A 25153-nucleotide genomic window follows, 5' to 3' on the forward strand; every position below is an offset into this window, starting at 1 on the left:
TATCGGATGCCGTCTCATCATATAAGATGGATGATCGAAGCGGTGGGTCTACCGAATTAATAAGCCAACTAGAAACGAGATCGTTACATCGTCCCCATTGTTCTAATTCATTAGGATCGGTGGGTTTAACGATGCTTCCATCTACGAAACCTAGTTTACCTTTTGCCCTTAAAGCTTTTGACATTCCTCGAGACCATGAGGAGTAATTATCACCGGTTAGAAGTGGTGTAATAAGAATAGTAGTAGGAGAATCCGAATGGTGAACATCAAACGGCCCACTATTGACATTAGTGTGAATTTGAGAAGTTTCCGAAGTTTCGGGAGTAGTCATGATTCAAAAAAAAAAAAAATTGAAGGCTCTTATACCATGTGAAAAGGTTGTACCTTTGAATGATGAACACACTCGGGTATACCCAAGTGGAGATGAAGTTTAGCTTGTCTCGGTTGAGAGCCGAGAGGAAGAGAGATGTCACTCTCGGGTATAGCAACCGAGAGGTGTTGCTCTCGGGTATAACAGCCGAGAGAGATTGGTTGACAACTCTCGGGTGAAACCAAGAGTGATGTTATGGCTTCTCGGTTATAACCGAGAGTGAAGGATGAAGCTCTCGGTTATAGCCGAGAGAGGTTGATGATGTTCTTGATTGAAGATCGAAAGATGATGATGGCGAGTTGTTGATTGTGTGAGAGAGAGAGATAGGTAAATACCTTGGTTTTATTAACACTACAACTTGTATTTTACATTATGCATGGATCTCTTTATATAGTTTTACATTGGAGAAGTTTTAGAAATATAAAACTCTCTAAACTCTATCTAATACAACAATCCTAATAGCACTAGGATTCCTAATAATACTAGGAATCCTTTTCCTAACTATAGACTAATCCACTCGGTTTAGCCGAGTGGAGTAGACTTCTAACAAAAGTCCAATAATTTGTTTTATCATACTTCAAGCAATATCAATGGTCGTGCATGTGGAATTTACTTAGTTGTATAGGTATCTATTTTAATGGAGTATAAATTCTTTTCACTGCTTTTAGAATTATAAATGAATTATAGACCTATGTTCCTTTAATCCCCACTCTAATTAATCTAGAAGAAGTACTTTTCATTAAGTTCAAATTTCAAAAAAGAAAAGAAAAAGTGCATCTATAAACCTCTTTTTGGAAACTTGTAGTACATACCTTACTACCTAGAGAAGTAGGCTATTGTCTATCTCTTATGGGGCAGAAAAATATATATAGGCTAAAAGGCAAGTAAACAGATTGGCATGTCCTAATACAACTTTTAGATTGTGCCATAAAATAGATAAATTATTGAATTGATATAGACACATAAATACTGATAATGTATAACACGTTACACATCTCTATCTATGTCGAGATACCCTAACTAGAGGGACACTATTTCGTACATTACATTGTTACACCTCTTTAGCCCATCCCAAGTGGACTTCCCTTCAATTATTTTTAACTAACATTTTTCAAGAGAATGATTACGAGGCCGTGTTCTATTGTATTAACAATGTTTAGTGAGTAGGGCATGTTTAACAATGTTTAGTGAGTAGGGCATTCTTGATCCCATTACTTTGTTAAAGTACCAACAAAAAACAGAAAGTTTGGCTGTCCAGCAAAACTTTTATCTTTTCTTGGACTGGACCTTGTTGTGATAGCAACAAGGTCCAGTGAGCCCTATTAGAAGGTCCATTATTACCCATCTTTCTCGTCAAAGTACTCCTTTGTTGGCTAAAGTGGGCCTCTTAGAGTTTGGCCAATTTGTAGATAGGCTGTGAGAAGAAAAAGTGCAGGAGTTTGGCCAATTTAAGTGCATGTGATCTTCAACAAAAAAAAAAAAAAAAATTTAAGTGCATGTGCATATGGTTTTCCTGTGTGGTTTATTACGCCATTTTCTCACCTTATCTGACATTCAATCTTAAAATAAGTATATAAACTTTTTTGAAAGAAAGAATGAGTTTGAGACCCATCAGACTGTCCAAACTTTATACCACATGGCTGGGTCATAGCATTGAATCTTATGTTGAGATATACGAGTTAGAGTGATTCGAAAAAGTAATATATATTTAAGATTTAGGTTTTGGGTGAGGAAAACTCCATACCTCCGTGTTTATTTATAATAGAAGAGTAGTGCGAGTGATGGCAACAAATAATACAATAGAGGAAAACTCCATACCTCCATACTTTCAAGGTCTGGTTTCTCCGGCGAATCGGAGGAGCTATATATAGAGAGAGAGAGAGAGGGTAGAAAGAGAGAGGGTAGAGAGAGATGAAGAAAAAAGAAGAGAGAGAAGAGTAATAGATTAAAAAAAATTAAGTTTGGAAGTTGCCGGAAAAATTGACCGGCCGACGACCTTCGCCAGGGAAGAAGATGAGGTGACTTGAAATTATGTGGAGGAGAAAGGTGAGGTGTGTTTTATGTTTTTAACTAGGGTATAGCCCGTGCCTCCGGCACGGATAATAGTATAAAGACTAACTCGGTTAATTTTTTATTGAAATAAATAAAGAGAAGAAATTTTGAAATATCATAATGGATACTTTTAGAGTTGTTTTTATTGTGGTAGTTGTCCAGTTCATAAAAACTTGCCCAGCTTTCTTCTTCATTTGTAACCTTCAAACACCATATCTAACTTCCATTTTACTAAGCCACGTACCCTAAGCCACACATAGTATTGGAAGTGAAATTCTAAAGAATCACAACACTGTCAAAAATGTAAGATATACATGAACATGAAAAATGATTTCTCGCGACACTTAATGGATACTCTGGATAGCTGATATGCATCAAATTCCACAACTAAGAAATTTACTGCATGAATCTTAACAAAAAAAAAAAAAAAAAGAAATTTACTGCATGAAAGTGTCAGGACTTATATTCTCCTTCATAACATTTTAGTAACAAGTTGGTTGGTTCAATTAAATAAAAAAATTTGAACAAAAAGAAAATTAAATAAAATCTAGAAAATAGTATATGGTTAATGAACCACAAGAATGATCAAACTCTGTTTGCTCTTCATTTTTTGCCAGGGGCTGGTCAGTTATGATATGTACCTAGCTGTTAACAGTTTGAGTTATATATTAAAACATCGCGTATGTCAGTAGCTAAACTATATGGATGACTCTAAATTACACAAATTTTATAAAATATTATTGTACCGGCCTCTGCATTTGGTGTACCGCAGCCCTTCTCTATACCATACTTGTGTAGACCTTCGTATATCAAAACATACATGCATAGACTATAACTGCTAAAAATTCCTAAGAAAATTATAATTGAGTCTTACCACTTCTAAAATAAAGCAAACCCATTAATCTCATTCTTTGTTAAAGATGTCAAACGTTGTATGCCTGAAACAAAAACAAATGAGCATAACATCAGTAAACCCCTAAATCTTACCCATAAAAATCTTCGTAATCCATGAAACAAAAACATATAATTGAAATACTCATATTTTCTGTTTCGTAATCCACACACCCACTCTCCATCATCTGAAGTTTTTTAGCAACATCAAAAACCAATAGACTGGATGTCGCGTAAGTATGTAAAACGATTACCCGTGATTCTATTAAAGGCAGCTTAATCAACACAACTGTAATTTGTTCTCTGGTGTCTCCAGGTTCAGGGGGAATTGCTGTTTTACAAGAAATTCTTGAACATCTTTCTACAAATTTATCGCCTAATGCAGAGACACCATTACTTGGACATCGTCAGTGTTTACAAAATTAGTTTCTCCAACCATAATAAGAAATCATACCGATCAGAAATTGCAGTCATTTTGAAAACATCATTTGGAGCTGTCTGGATAAAGAATGGAACTATAAGGCAGACAGAGCGCAATCCAATGCAATCAATAATGACACTTGGAGTTCATTGCTAGATGTTGTCGTAGGTCACGTTGTGGTTCTAGTCCTAACTTTATCGAAAATGGGTGCTTACTACGACGAACATAAAAAGAATCACCATCTATTTTTAGATGGGTAGGTTGTTTTGGAACGATACTTACTCAATTAGAACTGAATCCAAACCAACATAGAAGTGATTCATCTGTAGAGGAGATTTGAGCTTTCTTTTGAAGTAAGGGTATCTGAACATTCATATCCTACTATAATTTCACTGTTGAGAAATACATCTCAAATTCATCAATTTGCTTTTCTACTCCAACACTTCAAATTGTCTTCATGATAATATTAAGTAAATCTCAAGAGAAGATGATCACTCATGTTCGGAGCCTACCGTTCGACAACTAATTCGTAACTCCTGAACAACAGTAAAAAAATACTGAAATAAGATCATCTCACTTGTTTCTTTTTACAGATACCCATACATAATGACCAAAACAAATCATTCATTTGGGACTCGAAACTATCTTTGGAAACTAAGACCTTTTTCTTCAGATCAAGACATTATACAGTGGATCCATGATGTCATTTCATACACATAATTGTATATATAACTTCCATGGAGAGAATATGAAAGGAAGAGAAGTATTTGGATGCTAATTTACTTACAGCTGAAAGGAATTAATCACTTTGGGCTTCCATGGAGTTGGAATCGATATGCCACAGCTGCACAAACAATATATAACTTCACAAAAATTATTTCCAATCTCAGATTATTTGAGAAAACGACAACATTGGGTCAGTGATGATTTACATCTAACACGAGTATTTCAAATTAATCAAAATGGATGTAAAAACTTAGGTAAAACAACTTTTCCAACTCTATACTTGTGTTTTTTAACCGCAAAAAAGTAAACCATAACCATAATTGGAATACCCGTTTCTTTATCAATGTTTTAGACATCATCACTATCTTTTCTATGAAAGATGATGCTCTAGGGTTCCTGCTTAATCTTCTAACTGTCAATCTTAAAAATTCTTCTCTGATTCATTTTTCACCATTCTTGCGAAACTTCCTACCTTGAAAGTTTATCACATACTAAGATGGTTTAAATCTAGTGGAAGAATGAAAGGAAAAGATACAAAGTGTCAGCATTTGTGTTAAATATGAGATGAAGGAAGCAAAAGAAGAAGCCATTAACACCAATAGTATGAGATTAAATCAACATCAAAACACAACGAAATCTGTGTGAATCAGATAAGTAAAAGTCTATATTTGAGAATGGCAGCTTCCTGATAAGAAGAACATAATTTATAATATTGGACTGTGAAGGACACTAATTAACATATCCGTATATCTCGTGGGATAGTGAAGGACCCTAGTCTCTGAAATGGCAGCTTCCTGATAAGTTGAAATCCCTTCCGATTCTTGAAGACATACAAACTTCAACACAACAATACAAGAATCATAATCAAAAGCAACAACTTTTCAAGAAAGGAATTACCTAAGAGTGACAGTTGCACTGCGGTATCGATTAGGCTTCTTCACTCCACCAGTAGTGGGGTTGATTTACGGGCAACCAGCGATGTGGAAGAGAAAAGAAGGTGAAAAATTTAATAGACCTTGGCTGTCAGCTGCTTCCTCAGAGCCTTTCTGCAATAATTCCACATTTGTTCCATAACCAAATACACAAAAGTGGAGAGAGAGAGAGAGAGAGAGAGAGAATTCAAACCACTGCAAAAATTCCATACACCTCCAATTGAGTTTAATTTCTTTTTTAGTTATAGAAAGTTTCACATGGAAGACTAAGTACTCTAAAGATTTAAAAATGATATCACATGATGTGAAGATGACTTACTTCACAGGATGTGAGGATGGCTTATACAATATTCGTCTATGAGACATTTCATCAAACACTTTGTCTACAATAGTAAGATCAAGCACAACTCTGAAATTGAGTTTTGGAACTCCACAAAACAGAATTTAAAAAGATGAATGAAAAAGATCTTTTCAAAGCTGAAATTGGAAGATTACAAAAAAATAGATACGAAGATGAATCAAACATGAGAAGAACGAAACACGGACCTTGTCGGCACTTACTGAACAAACGAAGCAAAAAATTTCTTAACGAAACACGGACCTTGTCGGCACTTATTGAGAAGATGAATATCCAAACCAAACAGGTGTGCTCTGAACAAACGAAGCAAAAAATTTCTTAACTTGAGAAGATGGATATCAAAATCAAAGAAAAAATAAAACATGAGAAGAAAGAAACACTCACCTTCAGACGTGCAATGAACAAACGAAGCAAACAATTTCTCAACCAGGGGAGCCAGAGCCATCGTTTTAATAAAGTGAGGAGAGATATGTTCGGTGGGAAAGAGATATGTCCTGAAGATGGTGAGATATTGGAATATCAATTCAATTATACTTCAAAACTTAAAATCACAAATTTCTGTAATGTAATTTTTCCTTTCGACGGTGTCAATCTGTTCCAAACATTAACAATAGATGAATAGAAGATCAAAATATATAGATGAAAACCAAAATTGGGCAGCTCTACCTGATAAATATAATAGATAAGAGAGACATAGAAGGTCCGATCGGATGAATCAATTAGTTATTCTTTTTATCTGTAATAGTGACGGAAAAGGGGAGATTTATGGAGTTGTTGGGTATTTGTTGTTCCACACTTTCTTATGATAAGATGGAGATCATGGAGCAACAACCTTCAAGCTATTCATTTACTTTCAACAATTTGGAGACAAATAGCTTTTAGAACTTGATCGGTGGACTTTTCTGCAAATCTATTGTTAAAACATGTTCTTCTATCTGTGAGAATGTGAGCTCATAGCTTAATCTCATACACTAACATAATAAACAAATTTCCTGATCGTTTTCAACTACAAATCTTTGTTTACACGACCCAATGCTTAAATAATGGAGTTATAATGTTATGTTGTTTAATCCTCTAATTCATAAGGAGCATGTAAGGAGAAAGCAATCCTCCTACAGGGCTTCAAAATTTGTTGGGACATCAAATAGTGTAAGGAGAAAGCAATCCTCACGAAGATAAATTAAGAGAATGAGGGAGAAATGATGTACCTGAAAAGAATCGCAGGTTTTAGGGTCAGTGGCTGCATAGTTCTTGTACGAGCTGAATCATTGTTATCGTGGTCAAGTTAGACCGTCTCACTGAAAAATTCTGAAGAAAAGTAAGCATGTCAAATGGTGAAACATATTGTTTTTCCCATAAAGTTGAAGATTTCATGTTGACTACTTGACTACAATCCGAAAAAAAAACACAATTCACCAACCGCACCTCATTAACCATCATGACGTGAGTTACAACTTTCAACATATCCTGCAATCTTCATACTACAATATCTCGTTTTGCCTCATCACCCTCTTTCTGAATAAAAAGAAAACAACTTTCATGGTTTCTGAATAAGATGGATATATATGTATGTATATACATAAGCATATATGAAGAAGATACATAAAGTAGGTATTAGATTTTAATTTCCATAAAGTTGCTCCCATATGACTCCATTCCACAAGCTGCTCCATTTGATTTCATACCGAATGAAATATTAGCTAATGAAAACACTACTGCGTAATATCTGAAAGTGATAGGTGAGAATATAAAATCCGCAAGGCAAAGAGTATATAACATTGATCAAGGTTTATGTGTTAACTGTTAAGAAATTATTAAAAGAGCTCAATTTACTTAGCTTTGAATCAGTACCAAAATCTGCCAATTTCAGCAAAATTTATACAGCGAGAAACTTTTTTGTAACTACATTGCGTAGATCCCTAAATTCATTTGAAATGATCAACAGAAATCATAGACTATATCAATAGGTATAATAAAAGACAATTACCTCATACAAATTTTAGATTAATCTTTGTTCAGCGCGGTCATCTTCACTTGAGTCTAAACTCATCGTCGAAGGTAAATCTTCTTCATCTTCGTCGATATTGAATCATAAGCGGTTTGAACAACTTGGCTAGATTTAGATGAACTGATGCTGCATAGGTTTGCTCAGATTTTGAAGGTAAATATGTCAAGAAAATCTTATGATTCTTATCTATATTTTATTTAAAATAAGGATTACTATTAAAACGGGAATGTTAATAAGTTTGATTTCCAAAACCATCTATGACTGTTTGATGCTGCATAATGTTGCTCTAATTCTTCAAGCATAAGGTGCACTGTTTGGTTCTTCTAATGTGATGAATCTCTGCATTAGGCAATATGACAGGTTCACACATGCATAGCGTGTAAATACAACTCATGAAACTATGGTGGCTTAAAAGGTGAGAGCTTAGTTAGTAAATGGTTACTTACCAATGCAAGGTGTGCATCATGTTCATGTTCTAATTTAAATAAATATCAAGTTAGCCTCCATGATTAAATCAAGTCATGAGTTTAGTAATTCATATATATTAGGTGAAATCAAGAAAAACTACTGAATGGAATGAAATAAATCTTAGATTACCGGTGACTTTTTTGTAAGTCGTCACATGAAAGACTTGATATGTCGGGAACCGATTTTTGTTTCTGATGCATACTCCAAGAAATAGAAGAAGCTACTGGATTTATCGCCTAAAACTAAAGAAGAACCTTTAAGATAATGAAATGTCAAAGTCAACAATCAGGAGTTAACATTAAGAAAGAAATGAAAATTGACAAAACACGAGTTCAAATATTTATGGAGTCACAGAGCTTAAGAAAGTGAACAATTACCATTTGCTCCTGATGTTATTGCCAAAACATATGGCACATACTTGTTGCGCGATTTCCCCTTCCAACGCCTTGGAAGATTTATTATCTGTGAACTTTGATATCGAATTCGAAGAAAAGTTGATTTACATTGCAAGATTAACAGATACTTGTAAATTCTAAAAACAACAATCACTTAAGAATGCAGCGAAAATTTGATCAGTTACAGCATAAACTTCAAAAGAAAATAAAAGTAAAAAAAAAAAAATCATAACCAAAAATCAAAATCTATGTTTATTTAGTTTGATCTAAACTTAGTGACTTACCTTTTATTATGAAGAGGATTGGGATCTGTCTGGGTTCTCCTATTATCATCTTCAAAAACAATTTGATCATCTTGACTAATACTACCACTATTAATTTTCTTTCCTTCAAAAACATCTTCTTCTTTCCCACATTCTAGTTAATTGAAGCATTTTATCAAACACCTTCACAACAAATTCTGGTTTACATGTTTTAATCCTTTAAAACATCTAGTGAAACTCTTATTCTTATTTAATGGGAAATTTATGTTTCTCATGAGCTTTAATTCAGGGAGCAAACAATTAAGAAAACGTATATCTTTCATATGTAGATTTGACGGGAACTAAAAGGTAAAGAAAAAAAACAGAAAAAAGATTAGTAATTGTTTGATGAGCTTTTTACTATTATCTGCTTTGTTGATTCCAGTTCTCTGAATTCCTCTTAAAGATTACTCGTTGGCCAGCAATTTGAATTCCTAATGAAGATTACTCGAAGGAGGACAGTGAAAGATGTTTCAGAAGAGACGAATAGATGAAGTACAGTAAAAGGAGGACAGTGAAACACCTCTAACGAAAGATTAACAACGAAGGAGGGGGCAAATTGGGAGAGGAGCAACCCGGGTGAACTAAATTCCCAATGAAACGAACCAAAAAATCTCTGTACCTTAAAAACCACCATGGTTTTTAAAGATGAGAAGAGATATGTCCAGTATAAAGATGTGTCTGTTGAGATGGACGACTATAGGCACCACTGTTGTGTCTGTTGAGATGGACGGCTATAGGCACCCGTGGATGAATTGGGATTAGTGGTGATTTGAGATGGACGGCTGGATTTATCCAGTGGTTTGTCCCAGTCAGCACCCATCCACCTGTTTTATTATATAGATTTTTTTTAATTGAACCCATTTTGGCCCCCTAGTTTGTACCAAAACAATTAGAATTTTTTGAAAATTAACCATATTTATATGGGGGTCAATTTTGAATTAAAAGATCACTTTTATAAGATGGGTAATTATGAAAACAAAAAAATTAATCATTAAAATTAACTAACGATGTTAACGAAAGGGGGTCAAATTTGAATTTATAAAAAACAAAGGCCAAAAAAGAAGATGGTTAGACAGTAGGGGGGCCAAAAAGAAAATAAATCTTCAATTTATGAATCCTACCAAGACTTCAAAATACCTTCCTAGTATATAACAAGAGAGATTTTGTTTTGCTAAATAGAAAAAATTAATGTTTTCTGACAGAAACAAAATAACTCCTACTATAATAGCACTTCATCTCATCTTTCTCTCTTATTAAATCTGTCCCACATAGACAGTTTACTTTCCCTCATCAATTAAACATAACTCTTTTCATCTTGACTTTGTCTAATTAAGTGAAAAAAAAAGACGTAGAAATTGTATTTTACTTTTTCATTTTTTTTATTGGATTCCAAGAGTCATTCCATTTAGATGACATTGATACATCATAAACATAATATAATATGTAATACATCATGAGTTTGAATGAGCATTGTGACCGCCATATGAAGACGTTTTGGGCCTTTAGAGCCATATAAAAACCATTATTTATTGGTATGGCCTAAGACATTCTGTTGCTTGGAGCACTTTTAGAATGGGCTACTTAAATAGATAAATTAAAGAATTCGATTGATCACTGACACGACATGAAACTTTATCCATCTGTATCCAGGTCCACCAACCTTAATAGAGAGGATTTTTCATAATTCTGGACACTTTTTAGCCCATCCCAAGTGGTTTTCCCTTGAACTTTTTCTTTTATTACTCCCAACATCTTCAAGAGAATAATCAAAAGGTAGGTTATAGTACAATTGTGTTAACAAGAATGTTAGAGCAAGTAGGGTATAGTTTCATTACTTTGCCAAAGTTCAAACAAAAACACAAGGTTTGGTTGTACCCAACAAGTGCTTTTATCTTTTCTTGGACTGGACCTTAATTGCTGTGAAACCAACCAGATCAAAATTGGACCCTAGTAGCTAGTCCATTATTTCCTGTATTGTTTTTCAAAATATTCCTGGGACTAGAGTTGGCCCATTAGATTTTGGCCAAATTTATGGCTAAGTTTGGAGGAGATAAAAGTGCAGGAGTTTAAAGAGCAATATGGATTTTCAACAAAAAAATGAAAAGAAAACAATATGTACATTAAATTGCAATATTGAATACATAATTTATGTGTTTTTTTTTTTTGTTGAACTACATAATTTATGTGTTGATAATTTAAAGTCCATCAACCTAAAGTTAGGTGCTGTTTGTTTTTTTTATTGAGTCTGAATCTGAAAAACTGAATCTGAAATTACTGGATCTGAAAATACTGAATCTGAATTTGCTGAATTATTTTGCAAGTTAGATGTTTGTTTTTTGAATTTGAATTCTTAAGTCTCAATTAATCGATTTACATTTATACCCCTATTTAATATTTTTCACAAACACACCTTACTTCACAAAACCCTATTTTTTTCTCTCTCTAATAAATAGAAAAGCAAAACCCTAAACCACTTCATTTCTCTTTCTCCATTTCTCAGCCTCCCTCTCTTTTCCGGCCAGATCTTTCTCCGGTGAAACCTATCTCACCTTTCTCCGTTTGTTCTCGGTTTTTGGTGGAGGTGGTGGTGGAGGTGGTTCTCGGTTTTTGGTGGAGGTGGTTCTTGGTTTTTTGGTGGAGGTGGTGGTGGTTCTTTGTTTTTTGGTGGAGGTGGTGGTGGATCTCGGTTATTGGTGGAGGTGGTTCTCTATGTTTTGGTGGAAGTGGTGGTGGTTCCCGGTTTTTGGTGGAGGTGGTGGTGGTTCTCGGTTTTTTGGTGGAGGCGGTGGTGATTCTTTGTTTTTGGTGGTGGATCTCGGTTATTGGTGGAGGTGGCGGTGGATCTCGGTTTTTGGTGGAGGTGGCGGTGGATCTCGGTTTTTGGTGGAAGTGGTGGTGGTTCTCAGTTTTTTGGTGGCGGTGGTGGTGGTTCTTAGTTTTTGGTGGTGGTGGTTTTCTGTTTTTTGGTGGAGGTGGTGGTGGTAGTCCGGTGATGGTGGTGGTCCAGTGGTGTTAAGGTGGTAAAATGTTTGAGGGAATATTTCTAATTCATGGGGGCATTAGTGTCATTTATCATAATTCAGATATCATGCCTTTATTTCAGACTTGTTTTGAAGTCTGAAAATTGAAGGTTGTTTTTCAGTCCATTCAGACATCAACTTAATTCAGCAAATATTTTAGATGTCAATAAATAAGAAAAACAAACATCTGAAATCTGAATTGATCCCAATTCAGATCAATTCAGATTTCAGAAAATAAATTGGTATGGCCTAAGACATTCTGTTGATTGGAGCACTTTTAGAATGGGCTACTTAAATAGATAAATTAAAGAATTCGATTGATCACTGACACGACATAAAACTTTATCCATATGTATCCAGGTCCACCAACCTTAATAGAGAGGATTTTTCATAATTCTGGACACTTTTTAGCCCATCCCAAGTGGTTTTCCCTTGAACTTTTTCTTTTATTACTCCCAACATCTTCAAGAGAATAATCAAAAGGTAGGTTATAGTACAATTGTGTTAACAAGAATGTGTTAACAAGAGAATAATCAAATTATCTGTTTGCAGTGAACAGACCTTTAATGGTCTGTGAACAGACCTTCAACAAGGTCTGTTCACAGACCATCTAGAGAGAGAGGGAAAAGTGATTTTGAAAAAAAAAAAAAAAAAATTTAGAGAGAGAAAGAGGAGAGAGGAAAAAGATATATATATATATATATTTTTTTTTTTATGTTTGAAGGTAGCCGGCCGGAAAATTGGCCGGCCGGCGTCCTTCCCGGAGAAGATGATGATGAGGTGGCGAAAAGGTTAGGTGGCAGAGAGAGGTGATGAGATGGAGGAGTCTTTTTTATAACATCTTCTAAAATTAGAAGCCCCTTAGCAATAAAAAGAAACATAAAAAGTCAATCTTATTTGACTAGTTTTAAGAAAAATCTTTATTCCCCGGAGAATTTTCTTTATTCCCAAAGCCGCGGCCATTAGAAAAGGGACCTAAAATATGAAAAAGTTGATTTTTGAGAGACATCTTTCCTATTTTAGTACTCTTATCTTAACTGTTTCGCGCCGCTGAGTCAAATATTGGTTAGTCTGGGCCAGTTAACCAATTGATTTAGGTGACACATGTCGAATGCCTGAAGATGCACGTACGAAACCTTAACGAACTTAAGGCCTCTTTCCTGTTGTTGGGTTTTAGGCCTCTTTCATTAATAGTTGAACTTAGGCAGTTATCGTGCTTATAACATCTTCATTAAGTATTAATGCCTTGTAACGACTAACGTAGATCGCAGTCGAATAATGGGTGTGGGTTCGAGTTTCTATTTGGCTAGTGTGCCTTTATCCATGTGCAGGCCAAAAAAAAATGTCATGTGGCCCATAACCACTTCCAAATAGTGAATCATGAATGGGCTCCATAGGCCATACTAAATTGGTCTAAAGCCAATTTGGGGCTTTAGTTTAATAGGCCCATAAATTTACATAGTATTCTTTGAAGTTTCAAGGCCTTTCAAGAAATAATACCTAGCACATTAACTTCTCAAATCTCAACATTATAAGGAAGGGGTGAATGCACATAATAAAGACTATTTCCTTCATTATTGTACTCTTTTTTTCTAAAAAGTATCCCACTTTAGCAATTGTCTAGTTATAATGAGTAGTGAGTACATCCTTAGATATGATGATAGACCAATACCTTCTTTATCATTAAAACCATGTGCAGAATTTAAGTGTTAGGCTAGAGGAATCCGAATAGATATAGGTTGACTAAACAAAATAATTTCAAGAATGTACCAAACAATATCTTTTATCATAACACTATTTATAAGATATCTATGACTCAATCTTAATGTATGTTCGGTCCTCAACTAACAAACCTTCTCCCACCCAAAATTATCATATCCTAAAGAAGGATTGGCATCTTTAAACTGAATTTAGTGCATGCTATAATTAATTGAAAGTCCAATAATTTGTTTTATCATACTTCAAGCAATATCAATGGTCGTGCTCGTGCATGTGGAATTTACTTAATTATATAAGTTTCTATTTTAATGGAGTATAAATTGTTTTCACTGCTTTTAGAATTATAAATGAATTAAGATCGATTCTAGTGAAAATAGATGTTTAAGTTTCTTATTGGTTTTGAACTTTTGATGATCAGAAAATGAATTTGTGAATTTGATTTTACCTAATCGCGATACAAGAAATTGGGTTGAAAACCTAATTAAATTTTTTTTTAGTTAAAACGACAAGTTATATCTTATTTGAGTAAGAATCTACACATTTGTATTTTGTTTAGTTAAAAATTCCAGCATTGATCTATTTTGTTTAGTTAAAAAAAAAACAAATGCAATTCAAATATTTTTAACCCTTTTGCAACTAGCTGCAAATTACGTTAATTCTTTCTTTTTAGTTGCAAAATTACGTCATAATTTAGGAAGTTCAAAATGAATGGTCTTTTCTTCACCAAAACAAAAAATTTATACAGATTATCTATCATGAATTCTACGTACTTAATACTACATATAGTTTAAGCGTTGTCGGGGTAGTATCGAACCCAAGTACTTCCACAGGATAATCTGTCTCCAATGTAAATTTACAGCACATGCTCCTACCAAAATATGCCAATGATGGAATGACACAATCAAGTAAATGGCAATCTCAACCTATCCTTGGAGAGATGAAAGCTCAAAGTTTTTTTTCTCATTTCCATTTCATTTACTTGTGTCTCTATAAAAATCTAACAATTTAGTAGATAAGTTAGCAAATTGGCATGGAAAGAACACTCTAATTAATCTTTTTTTTTTGATGAAACACTCTAATTAATCTAGAAGAAGTACTTTTCATTAAGTTCAAATTTCAAAAAAGAAAAGAAAAAGTGCATCTATAAACCTCTTTTTGGAAACTTGTAGTACATACCTTACTACCTAGAGAAGTAGGCTATTTCCTTAAAAAAAGAAAAAGAAGAGAAGTAGGCTATTGTCTATCTCTTATGGGGCAGAAAAATATATATATAGGCTAATAGGCAAGTGAACAGATTGGCATGTCCTAATACAACTTTTAGATTGTGCCATAAAATAGATAAATTATTGAATTGATATAGACACATAAATACTGATAATGTATAACACGTTACACATCTCTATCTATGTCGAGATACCCTAACTAGAGGGACACTATTTCGTACATTACATTGTTACACCTCTTTAGCCCATCCCATGTGGGCATCCTTTCAATTATTTTTTCAAGAGAATGATTAGTATGTAGGTGTTCTATTGTGTTAACAATGTTTAGTAAGTAGGGCATGCTTAACAATGTTTTGTAAGTAGGGCATTCTTGATCCCATTACTTTGCTAAAGTACAAACAAAAAACCAAAAAGTTTGGCTGTCCAGCAAAACTTTTATCTTTTCTTGGACTGGACCTTATTGTGATAGCAACAAGGTCCAGTGAGCCCTATTAGAAGGTCCATTATTACCCATCTTTCTCGTCAAAGTACTCCTTTGTTGGCTGAAGTGGGCCTCTTAGAGTTTGGCCAATTTGTAGATAGGCTGTGAGAAGAAAAAGTGCAGGAGTTTGGCCAATTTAAGTGCATGTGCATATGGTTTTCCTGTGTGGTTTATTATGCCATTTTCTTACCTTATCCGACATTTAATCTTAAAATAAGTATATAAACTTTTTTGAAAGAAAGAATGAGTTTGAGACCCATCAGACTGTCCAAACTTTATACCACATCGCTGGGTCATAGCATTGAATCTTATGTTGAGATATACGAGTTAGAGTGATTCGAAAAAGTAATTTATATTTAAGATTTAGGTTTTGAGTGAGGAAAACTACATACCTCCATGTTTATTTATAATAGAAGAGTAGTACGAGTGATGGAAACAAATAATACAATAGAGAAAAATTCCATACCTCCATACTTTTTTCATTTTTTTTATTGGACTCCAAGAGTCATTACATTTGGATGACATTTATACATCATATACATAATATGTAATACATCATGAGTTTCAATGAGCATTGTGACCGCCATATGAAGACGTTTTGGGCCTTTAGAGTCATATAAAAACCCTTATTTATTGCCTAAATTACATATGATAAATCTTGGTGATAAACTGCTCACACCAAGACTAGATCCCAAGACTTCATAGACTTAAGAGGAGAGTGTCCACAATTCCACCAAAGGGTGACGGACTAACTCTTTTCACTTGCTTATTGGACCAAGCAAGTGAAAAGGCGTAGAGCGATGGATGCGAAGAAAAAGAAACACATCCACATCCGTTGGTAAGGAGTTTGTTTCATTTTAACTACAAGAACTCAGAGAAGTTTAAGTAGGAGCTCGAAAAGTTGCAGAATTAAGGTGTCGCTAGTAGTTGTTACGAATTTCTTTTTCCTTTCAGTTTTGATTATCTCAAAAAACAACAAATTGGTTAGTTTTTTTTTTCAGAAAATAGATTGGTATGGCCTTTCTCTTAAAAAAAAAAAGATTGGTATGGCCTAAGGTTGTGTTTGTTTTTTTTCGTAGGTCTGAATCTGAATTGGCTGAATCTGAATTGGCTGAACTGAATTGGCTGAATCTGAATTGGGGGAATTATTTAAAAGTTTAGATGTTTGTTTACTAATCTGAAAAATTAAGTCTGAAATAACCATTTGACATATATACCCTCCCTCTTTAATAAAATAAACCTAAAAAAAAACCCTAACTTCTAAATCTCTTTCTTCTATCCCCATCCTCTCTGCAAATGATGCCGTGAGGGACTCATCTCTCTCTCTCTCTAGTTATTTGCCGCCGGCAGGAACTCATCTCTCTCTCCAGTTAATTGACGCCGGCAGGAACTCATCTCTCTCTCTCTCTGGCTCTCTCGTTCTCTCCCTCTATCTCTTGCTTTCGTGGACACATCGCAGAAAAATACCGACTAAAGAAGAAGTTGATCTTTCAGAGTTTTTGTTCTAGGGTTTTGAATGGATCTTCAGTTTTTGGTGTAGATTTTGAATGAACCTTTTTTTTCAAAGGTTTTTGTTGTAGGATTTTGAATGAATCTAGCTACTGTTTTTGGTTTTAGGTTTGAACTCTAGAATTTTGAATGGATCTAGAGAGATAGACATTAATAAAATATGAGAGGGATAGAAGGGTGGTGGTCGGTGGTGGTCGGTGGTGGTAGCGGCCATGGTCGGTGACTGGTGGTGTGGTCGGCGGTGGTGGCGGAGGTTTTGGTAGTGGCGGTGGTAAGTTGTTAAGTGAAAGACAAGTTTATGAAAAAGTAATTTCTGAGATGTAACAGGGGTATATTTGTCTTTATCACATTTTCAGATGTTAGATTTCATTTCAGACTTGTTTTAAAGTCTGAAATGAGTGGCCACTCATTCAGCCAATTCAGACAAATATCCAAGTCAGCCGAAATTTCAGATTTTGTTAAATAAAGAAAACAAACAGCTGAAATCTTAATTGGGTCCAATTCAGATTTCAGATCTGAAAATTATAAAAAAACAAACAGCACCTAAGTCATTCTATTGATTGGAACACTTTTAGAATGGGCTACTTAAATAGATAAATTAAAGAATTCGATTGATCACTGACACGACATAAAACTTTATCCATCTGTATCCAGGTCCACCAACCTTAATAGAGAGGATTTTTCATAATTCTGGACACTTTTTAGCCCATCCCATCCCATCCCAAGTGGTTTTCCATTGAACTTTTTCTTTTATTACTCCCAACATCTTCAAGAGAATAATTAAAAGGTAGGTTATAGTACTATTGTGTTAACAAGAATGTTAGAGCAAGTAGGGTATAGTTTCATTACTTTGCCAAAGTTCAAACAAAAACACAAGGTTTGGTTGTACCCAACAAGTGCTTTTATCTTTTCTTGGACTGGACCTTAATTGCTGTGAAACCAACCAGATCAAAATTGGACCCTAGTAGCTAGTCCATTATTTCCTGTATTGTTTTTCAAAATATTCCTGGGACTAGAGTTGGCCCATTAGATTTTGGCCAAGTTTATGGCTAAGTTTGGAGGAGATAAAAGTGCAGGAGTTTAAAGAGCAATATGGATTTTCAACAAAAAAATGAAAAGAAAACAATATGTACATTAAATTGCAATATTGAATACATAATTTATGTGTGTTTTTTTGTTGAACTACATAATTTATGTGTTGATAATTTAAAGTCCATCAACCTAAAGTTAGACTTTTTTTATTTTTGATGAGATACCTAAAGTTAAACTATAAAATTTTACTTTTGGTTCGACTTTTATGTGTTGTTTATGATGCTTCTAGGTTATATCGTATCTTATCTTATAAAGTTGTTCTGGTTTATCCTGGATTCTCACTCGCTCCATTTATTCTCTAAAATTGAGTATGTTTGTTTTTCGAAAAAGAATAACCTTTTCCAAGCTAACAGAGAAATAAATGACTTGTATAGTACTGCCACCAGTAACTAATCTTTCTGATTTAGTAGAGATAGATCCGAAAAATTTAGTCGGGGTGAGAATAAATTTTCTTTCCTTAAGACATTTTACATCTCTGTAATAGTATCAACAGTCGGGTGTATGTCTTCCAAAATTTAACGACTTTCAGGGTTGTAATGGTACTTCACAATTTTGAAAGCGTTCGAATGTTTAAAACTAATATGAACTTCTTAACTACTTTTGACTTGATATTCTAGCCTAATTATAATGCTTCAGACTAGTCTATGACTTTAGAATAGAAGAAGATAATGGATTGAATGACTAAGGTCTCGTTTGGTTACATATACATATATATATATATAGCTTATTTTAAGAGATTTTATAGTAACCCTAAACTAAAAGTGTTCATTAAAAATTTGTTTTTTTCTTTTATATTTATATAGTTTTAGTGGCTACGAATATTGTCTCCGACCTTCTTTCGAGCCTTGAGAAGGAGTTGAAAGAAAGTAACTTCCTTGATTGGACTAGGAATCCGAGAATGGTTCTCAGATTCAACAAAGAAAACGTCCTATGACACTCCAATCCAAGTGTTGACTACTGAGATATAAGGTCAAAAGCTGTAACGTTCCTTTTGTAAGCAACCATAGAACATTTCTTTGAAAGAGATATGGATGCATACAAACATTCGACGACTGCATAAGTCAAAATGGAGAGGTACGAGGCCTCTAAGACATTCTGAAAGTCGTCTTGAGAAGGGAAGATTCAGAAGGTTTTCATATTTTGCGATATGATTTGCCTGTTCGAAAAGTTGAAGCAACACAGATTTTTCTTATCGAGAAATTACAAAAGAAGTTATCCATCACTTGGTTTAATACAGATTGAACTCAAGATAGATAATGATGATCCAAAAAATGGTCATCGGTTGACTATGGTCAATGAATGAAGAGAAGGCTAAAAATCGTGGGTCTACCCGCGTCAAGTCAACAGGAAGGTCGAATCCGAAGGAGGTCTGCCGCTCAAGCCCAGAATTGAGGGGGGGGGGGGGGGGGGTCGACATGATTATCCTAGGCGCCTTAAACCCTGCCTGGCTCAAATATAGTCAGGTCTTCCCTGGGATTTACGAGAAGACTATGGAAGTCCAAGTAAGCAAGGTCAATACTTTAGGCCCGAAATATGGGAAAGTAGAATCGTGCATCACGCTTACCGACTTAATCCCGAATCTAATCAAAGATCTCAGACGATGAGGATCTTAAGCATTAAACTAACTGGGGCTTTAAGAGTCTCGGAAGGAGGAAACATTTCCTAGAAGATCAATCAACTCGGAAAGATAAATATCTATATATATATATATATATATATCAAGGATCCTAAAATAGAGCAACTCCTAAATATCAAAAATATAGGATAACCTTACAGGGGAACCCTGATATCTTCTAAACACGGTGGATCTTAACTGCCTTAATCACACTGCTTAACAAAAGTCACTCAAAGCAACCTATAAAAGGTCATCATCTCGCCTTGAACAAGGTATGAACTCCACAGTTCACTCAATACTCAATTCTTTAACTACAAGAGCAATCTGACTGTCTTGAGCATAGCAGAAAAACAAAGCAGTTGTCGCGTCCATGACCAAAATTGTTTCTCATAACTATAAATATTTCTAAGACGGTGGCTAGGTCATTGAAAGAAAACTACCCCAAGTACTTGGAGGACAAAAAAAAAATGAAATTGTGAATTTCGGTTCCAGCATCTTCGTTATCGAAGTTAATCTAGCGAGTATCTTGGACTCCCTTCATTAAGTGTTTAAAACTGGATGTGCATCCCAATATGAGCTTAGGGAAATTATGTACTTCACTAAAGAAATGGGGCATTTCAATCACAAATGGAAATACCTTTCTTTAGGGTTGTTTTTGTTTTACCGTGAAATTTCACAATCAAACAAACCCTAAGATATATCCACTAAAGCAACTAAGAACTTCGAGATGAAGTAACGTTATTATATTATGGAATTATCCTACCACTTCCATGTTACCTTTTCGTCTGTGATGAATGAATAAACAGATGAAATGGAAGGACTTTTCTAGTGGCCCGTTGCGTAGTCGGGTACTGACCTGTAATGGGCATTGGTAGAAATTGGAGAAGACCGGATCGGCCCAAGTACCCTTATGTCTGTAAGCCTAGACTAGAATATTTTGGCCCATGGGATGTCGGCCCAGACCGATTGCACCCCTAGCTACCCACATGTTATGTTTCAGTTGTAAAGATCAAACGATCCAGATTAAGGTTGAACTCTGAGGATCAAAACACCCAACAGCCGTAGGATCTATGTCTGATATCGAACCAATTTTAAACTAATAATATCAAGCTAGTGGACAAGTATTCTTCATCTTTGCCATTCAAATAACCGACCAGGAAACCCTAGTTGACCTGTTAATGCCTCCACCATGTCCCCTAACTTATCTTCTAATGTATAAAAACTAGCCGTTAAGTCACCCTCAAAAATCAAAAACACTATCCACGGACCAAAGGAACCCTAAAAGCATCCAAAAGCACAAACCCAAAGAAGAGAAAAGCACAGGAAATTTCATACCAATTCAAAGCTGAAGAAAATGGGAAAAGAATTAGGGTTAGGGTCTGAGATAGTCACTGAGCTATGTTTGGGTATTCCTGGTAGTTGTTCTTCAGTGGAGAAAGCTGATAAGAAAAGGGTATTTTCGGAAACTATCGAAGACGAAAATGAAGAGAATATCTCCATTATTAGTGATCGGAAAAATCAAAACAAGACTCAAATTGTGGGTTGGCCACCAGTTTGTTCATATAGAAGGAAGACCAACAATAATATTGTTGTTCAAATGAAAAACGAGTCCGATTTGACTAAAATTTACATAAAAGTATCCATGGATGGTGCAGCTTACTTGCGAAAAATTGATCTTGATCTCTACGAAGGATATTCCGATCTTGCCCGTGCTTTCGAGAAGCTTTTCGGTGGTAAGTCATTCATGGATAAATTTTCTTTTTTTATAAATGGAATATGAGATCGTAGTAATACACTTTAAAATGCGACCTATATTAATATTACGGTGCACTTACCAATAAGTTTAATTGTTTTATGTTATCAGGAGTATGTAATGGTACTGAAAACTCTGAATATGTTCCGATTTATGAAGACAAAGACGGAGACTGGATGCTCGTTGGAGATGTTCCTTGGACGTAAGTATTCTCAATTCTTACAAATTTATTTATCCGGACAAAATAGAAATTATTTTTAGAAAAAATTGCTTATATATATTATCTATTTTTGAATAGGAATAATAAATTTTAATTTTTAGTTTCACCAAGTTCCAGCTCGAAACTGGTTTAAATTTTAATCATTTCTGCCATTTGAAATAGATGTCATTTGACGACAAAGTGGGGACAAAATGGTCACTCAAATGCCGTCTGCTTACTACGTAATCCAACTGTAAAATTTTGTATATAATAATGTTGACAACAAAAATAATGGCAAATATGTTCTTGAGTACTTAAAATTATTACTACAACATTCAAATTTTATATATGGTCAAGAATCTATATTCAATTTTATTTTCTTATCATGTTTTATATTGGCCAGCGCTTTGGGGAAAGCTAAATAGTTTCCGGGGTGTGAAGACTTGGGCAAAAATTAGTCAATTTTGTTTGACAAATTTATTTAGGGGGAAAGCAAAATACTTCTCCACCTCAGCTCTCTCTCTCTCCACCTCACCTCACTCTCTCTCCACCTCACCTCACCTCTATCTTCTCCAATTAGGTCGCCGGCCGAAAAATTTTCCGGCCGGCGACCATTAAAAAAAAAAAAAAAAAAATTTCATTCTCTCTCTCTCTCTAGAAACTCCGGCGATTCCCTTCGTCGAAGTTCCGGTCTGTTCTTCAACAGATCCGGTCCTTCAACAGACCGGATCTGTTGAAGAACAGACCGGAACTCCGGCGAAGGGAAACCCCTTCGCCGGAGTTTCTAGAGAGAGAGAGCGAGTGAAATTTTTTTTTTTTTCTTCATGGTCGCCGGCCGGAAAATTTTCTGGCCGGCGACCAAATCGGAGAAGACAAAGAGGTGAGGTGGAGAGAGAGTGAGATGAGGTGGAAATAGATTGAGGTGAGGTGGAGTGTTTTTTTTTTATTTCCTCTTAAAATTTATTTCTTATTTCCCCAGAAAATCTCTAAAATTCTACATATTCCCTTTAAAATTTCACACCCCGGAAACTATTTAGCTTTCCCCAAAACGCTGGCCTTTATATTTATGTTTAGGTTCATCAAAATAATATTTAAGGAGTAAAATAAAGTAATTTTAAATTTTGTCTTTCCCCCTTTAAAAGGGAATGTTTTTACTCAAAGGGTTGATCATGTTATGTGGTTATATTCTTCGAAGTTTAGATTAACTTATTTTTCGTTAATTAACCAATTTTGCAGGATGTTTACTGAATCGTGCAAAAGATTAAGAATAATGAAAAGATCAGATATGGCCAAAGGTTTTGGGTTACAAACTGAGAAATATGAGTCAAATGGATTTAACTTGAAGTGATGTAATTTATTTGATCAATCAATTTAAATATGCAGTGCTATTAGTTACATTTGGTTTATAGACAACCTTATTTTATTTCAAAATTGCTACCATATATGACTTACAATATTTTTATTATTTGAGGTAAGCCTTAATATTATAATGAATTGTGACGAAAATGTTCGACAATTGTTGTATAAATAAATGAAATATATCTTTTTTTTCTTCATCAATAATACATAATATTGTGTTCGTAATCTATTTTTGTTTAACTATTTTTTTTATCATGTTACCAAGTAGCTAGGTTGGTAGGTTCAACAAAGAAAAAAAAAAGTAGCTAGGTTGGGTTCAACAAAAAGAAAAAGTAGCTAGGTTGGACCTCTACCTAATTATTTGTGATTACCTCAAATTAATTAGATTTCCACTTTGTAATTTTACTTGCAAGATATATTATATTCCCAAATCAGGTTTCGTTTTCAATAGGAATTAAAAAGGGTTATTTCGCGAAGGAGCGTACATAGATACCGTATTTTGTGAAAGGGGCATGACTATTTATTATTTTGCAAAGGAGTTGTAGACTAACATTGACCGATAAATAAATGTTAGATTTAACATCATATTACATGAACAGTCAACATCGTTATGTAGATGTAACGGGAGTCACCCGAAGTGAATTCGAGGGACACCAGTCTTCTACTTGGATTAGTATCTATTGATCAAACTTATGTTGTCACTTTTTTTTTGCACGAAGAGAACCCCTTCAGTTCATCTTCTTTTTTTTTTTCTTCCATCTTCGATTTTCATCGACGGAGGTGTGGTTGATTGAGTTTTACAAAATATTGTGGCGATAAAAGAATAACTTTGTTTTTTTTTTATTTTTGTATATTTTTTGGTTATTTTGTAATTTTTATTCTTTTACGAATATTCATCACACTTCTTAAATTCTTTACACTTTCTAACACTTTAAATTGAGTAGTGAGAGTAAAGTTTGGATTTATCTTCATGTGCTTTTAGGTTTTCTCACTCATGTTTATGTAGAGTTGAAATTTTGCTCGTTTTATCTTCCACATAAATATATCTTGTTATATCATTTATTCATCATGTATTAGATTATGAAATTCTTTATTTAAAATGTGTAATGCTAGAAAATCTAGAAAAATAATATTTTTCAATATGGATGTCTTAATTTTCCATCTTTGCATATTTAGTGTCAAAATCGTATAAGTTTCTTAAATGTAACAATATATTTTTTAGTAATGGAGTTAGAATTAACGTTGTTCAAATTTAACGTTGTTAGAATTTAATTGGTCAATATTAGTCCACGACTCCTTTGTAAAAAAATAAAAGGTCATGCACCTTTCGTAAAATCTGGTACTCATGTATGACCCTTTTACAAAATAACCCAATTAAAAGAGACCGAAGATTAAACAAAGAAATAAGGTGAATATAAAATATTAGGAACTCAAATGCAACTTCTTGAAATCAACTCGCCAGACTAATTACAAAGTTCAAAATACGATGTTTGAGATAACAAATTTCCTCAATAATGAAAATTTGCAAATGCATGACATTTAGTATGAAAATGAGTAGGTTCCCACAAAATGGATAAAATTGTCGACGGCTAATGGGAACAACGTGGCAAAAATAACAATACCAAGATATTAATGTCGTCAGCATGAAAGGTTTTGCACAATAAATCTTAAGAAGTCGTTAGAGTAAAAGGTTTTGCTGACTGAATCTTAAGAAGCGGTCAACACGACCTCAATATCCATGACATTTTGAAAATGAGTATCCTCTAAATATTTTTGGTCTGCTAATATCAGTTAGTTGTTGCCTATATCCAATTAACTCGATAACTCTATGGCAAAATTATTTAAGAACTGAATATAGTGTTTTCTCAATAATCGGCGATAATTGAAGTTGATAAGATCCTAGGGTATATATATAATTGTATATAAACATTTTACGAAGAATATGTTTATACCAGTCTGGCGACGGTGTTGTTACATGCTTTTGGTTTAATATTAATATTTTTCAGATAAGCTACTAGTGCGGCAAATAAATTTATGCTAAATTTTGTATATTTAAGCTTTCAAAATGAGAGTCATTAACTAATTAATTATCACCTCAAGAACAATGATCATGTGCATTGACGAAAGCAAATTAAGTCCTAATCCAATTTTGTATGGCAAGGAAGGATGAGTGGGTGACCCATAAATACCGGTAATCATCAAAGCGGAGCCGCGTCCTACCGACAGAAAAGGATCGACAAGTGTCGGTATAATATCC

At 34.3% G+C, this 25153-nt stretch overlaps 2 protein-coding genes across 12 annotated transcripts; one reads left to right on the plus strand and one right to left on the minus strand.

Annotated features, from left to right (window-relative positions):
- Nucleotides 1–2580: 2580 nt before the first annotated feature.
- LOC147539713 (uncharacterized) lies at nt 2581–9767 on the minus strand. Of its 11 annotated transcripts, none has more exons than XR_015226458.1 (9): nt 7176–9536; nt 6959–7058; nt 6135–6244; nt 5712–6043; nt 5358–5506; nt 4522–4578; nt 4017–4270; nt 3297–3360; nt 2581–2667 (listed from the first exon to the last, which is right to left on the minus strand). XR_015226458.1 is itself a non-coding variant. In XM_086644921.1 (8 exons), exons 1-5 carry the CDS (start codon nt 9744–9746, stop codon nt 5467–5469), a joined length of 435 nt encoding a protein of 144 aa, XP_086501047.1. In that variant the 5' UTR covers nt 9747–9767; the 3' UTR covers nt 2935–3360; nt 4017–4270; nt 4522–4578; nt 5358–5466. The 11 variants fall into 11 exon arrangements, 2 of the variants coding, with proteins under 2 accessions (XP_086501047.1, XP_086501048.1); XR_015226454.1 differs by lacking the exon at nt 2581–2667 and having other exon boundaries at nt 2935–3360; nt 7176–8695; nt 8906–9536; XR_015226455.1 differs by lacking the exon at nt 2581–2667 and having other exon boundaries at nt 2935–3360; nt 7176–8468; nt 8604–9536.
- A 10941-nt stretch (nt 9768–20708) lies between these two features.
- LOC147539714 (auxin-induced protein AUX22-like) lies at nt 20709–23097 on the plus strand. The gene is made up of 3 exons (XM_086644438.1): nt 20709–21318; nt 21450–21540; nt 22774–23097. Exons 1-3 carry the CDS (start codon nt 20940–20942, stop codon nt 22883–22885), a joined length of 582 nt encoding a protein of 193 aa, XP_086500564.1. The 5' UTR covers nt 20709–20939; the 3' UTR covers nt 22886–23097.
- The last annotated feature ends 2056 nt before the right edge of the window (nt 23098–25153 follow it).

This window comes from Eschscholzia californica, unplaced genomic scaffold, assembly GCF_041429995.1.
Source record: "Eschscholzia californica isolate CP2 unplaced genomic scaffold, dmEscCali1.0.p SCAF_5, whole genome shotgun sequence".
In the NCBI taxonomy this organism is placed as follows: domain Eukaryota; kingdom Viridiplantae; phylum Streptophyta; class Magnoliopsida; order Ranunculales; family Papaveraceae; genus Eschscholzia; species Eschscholzia californica.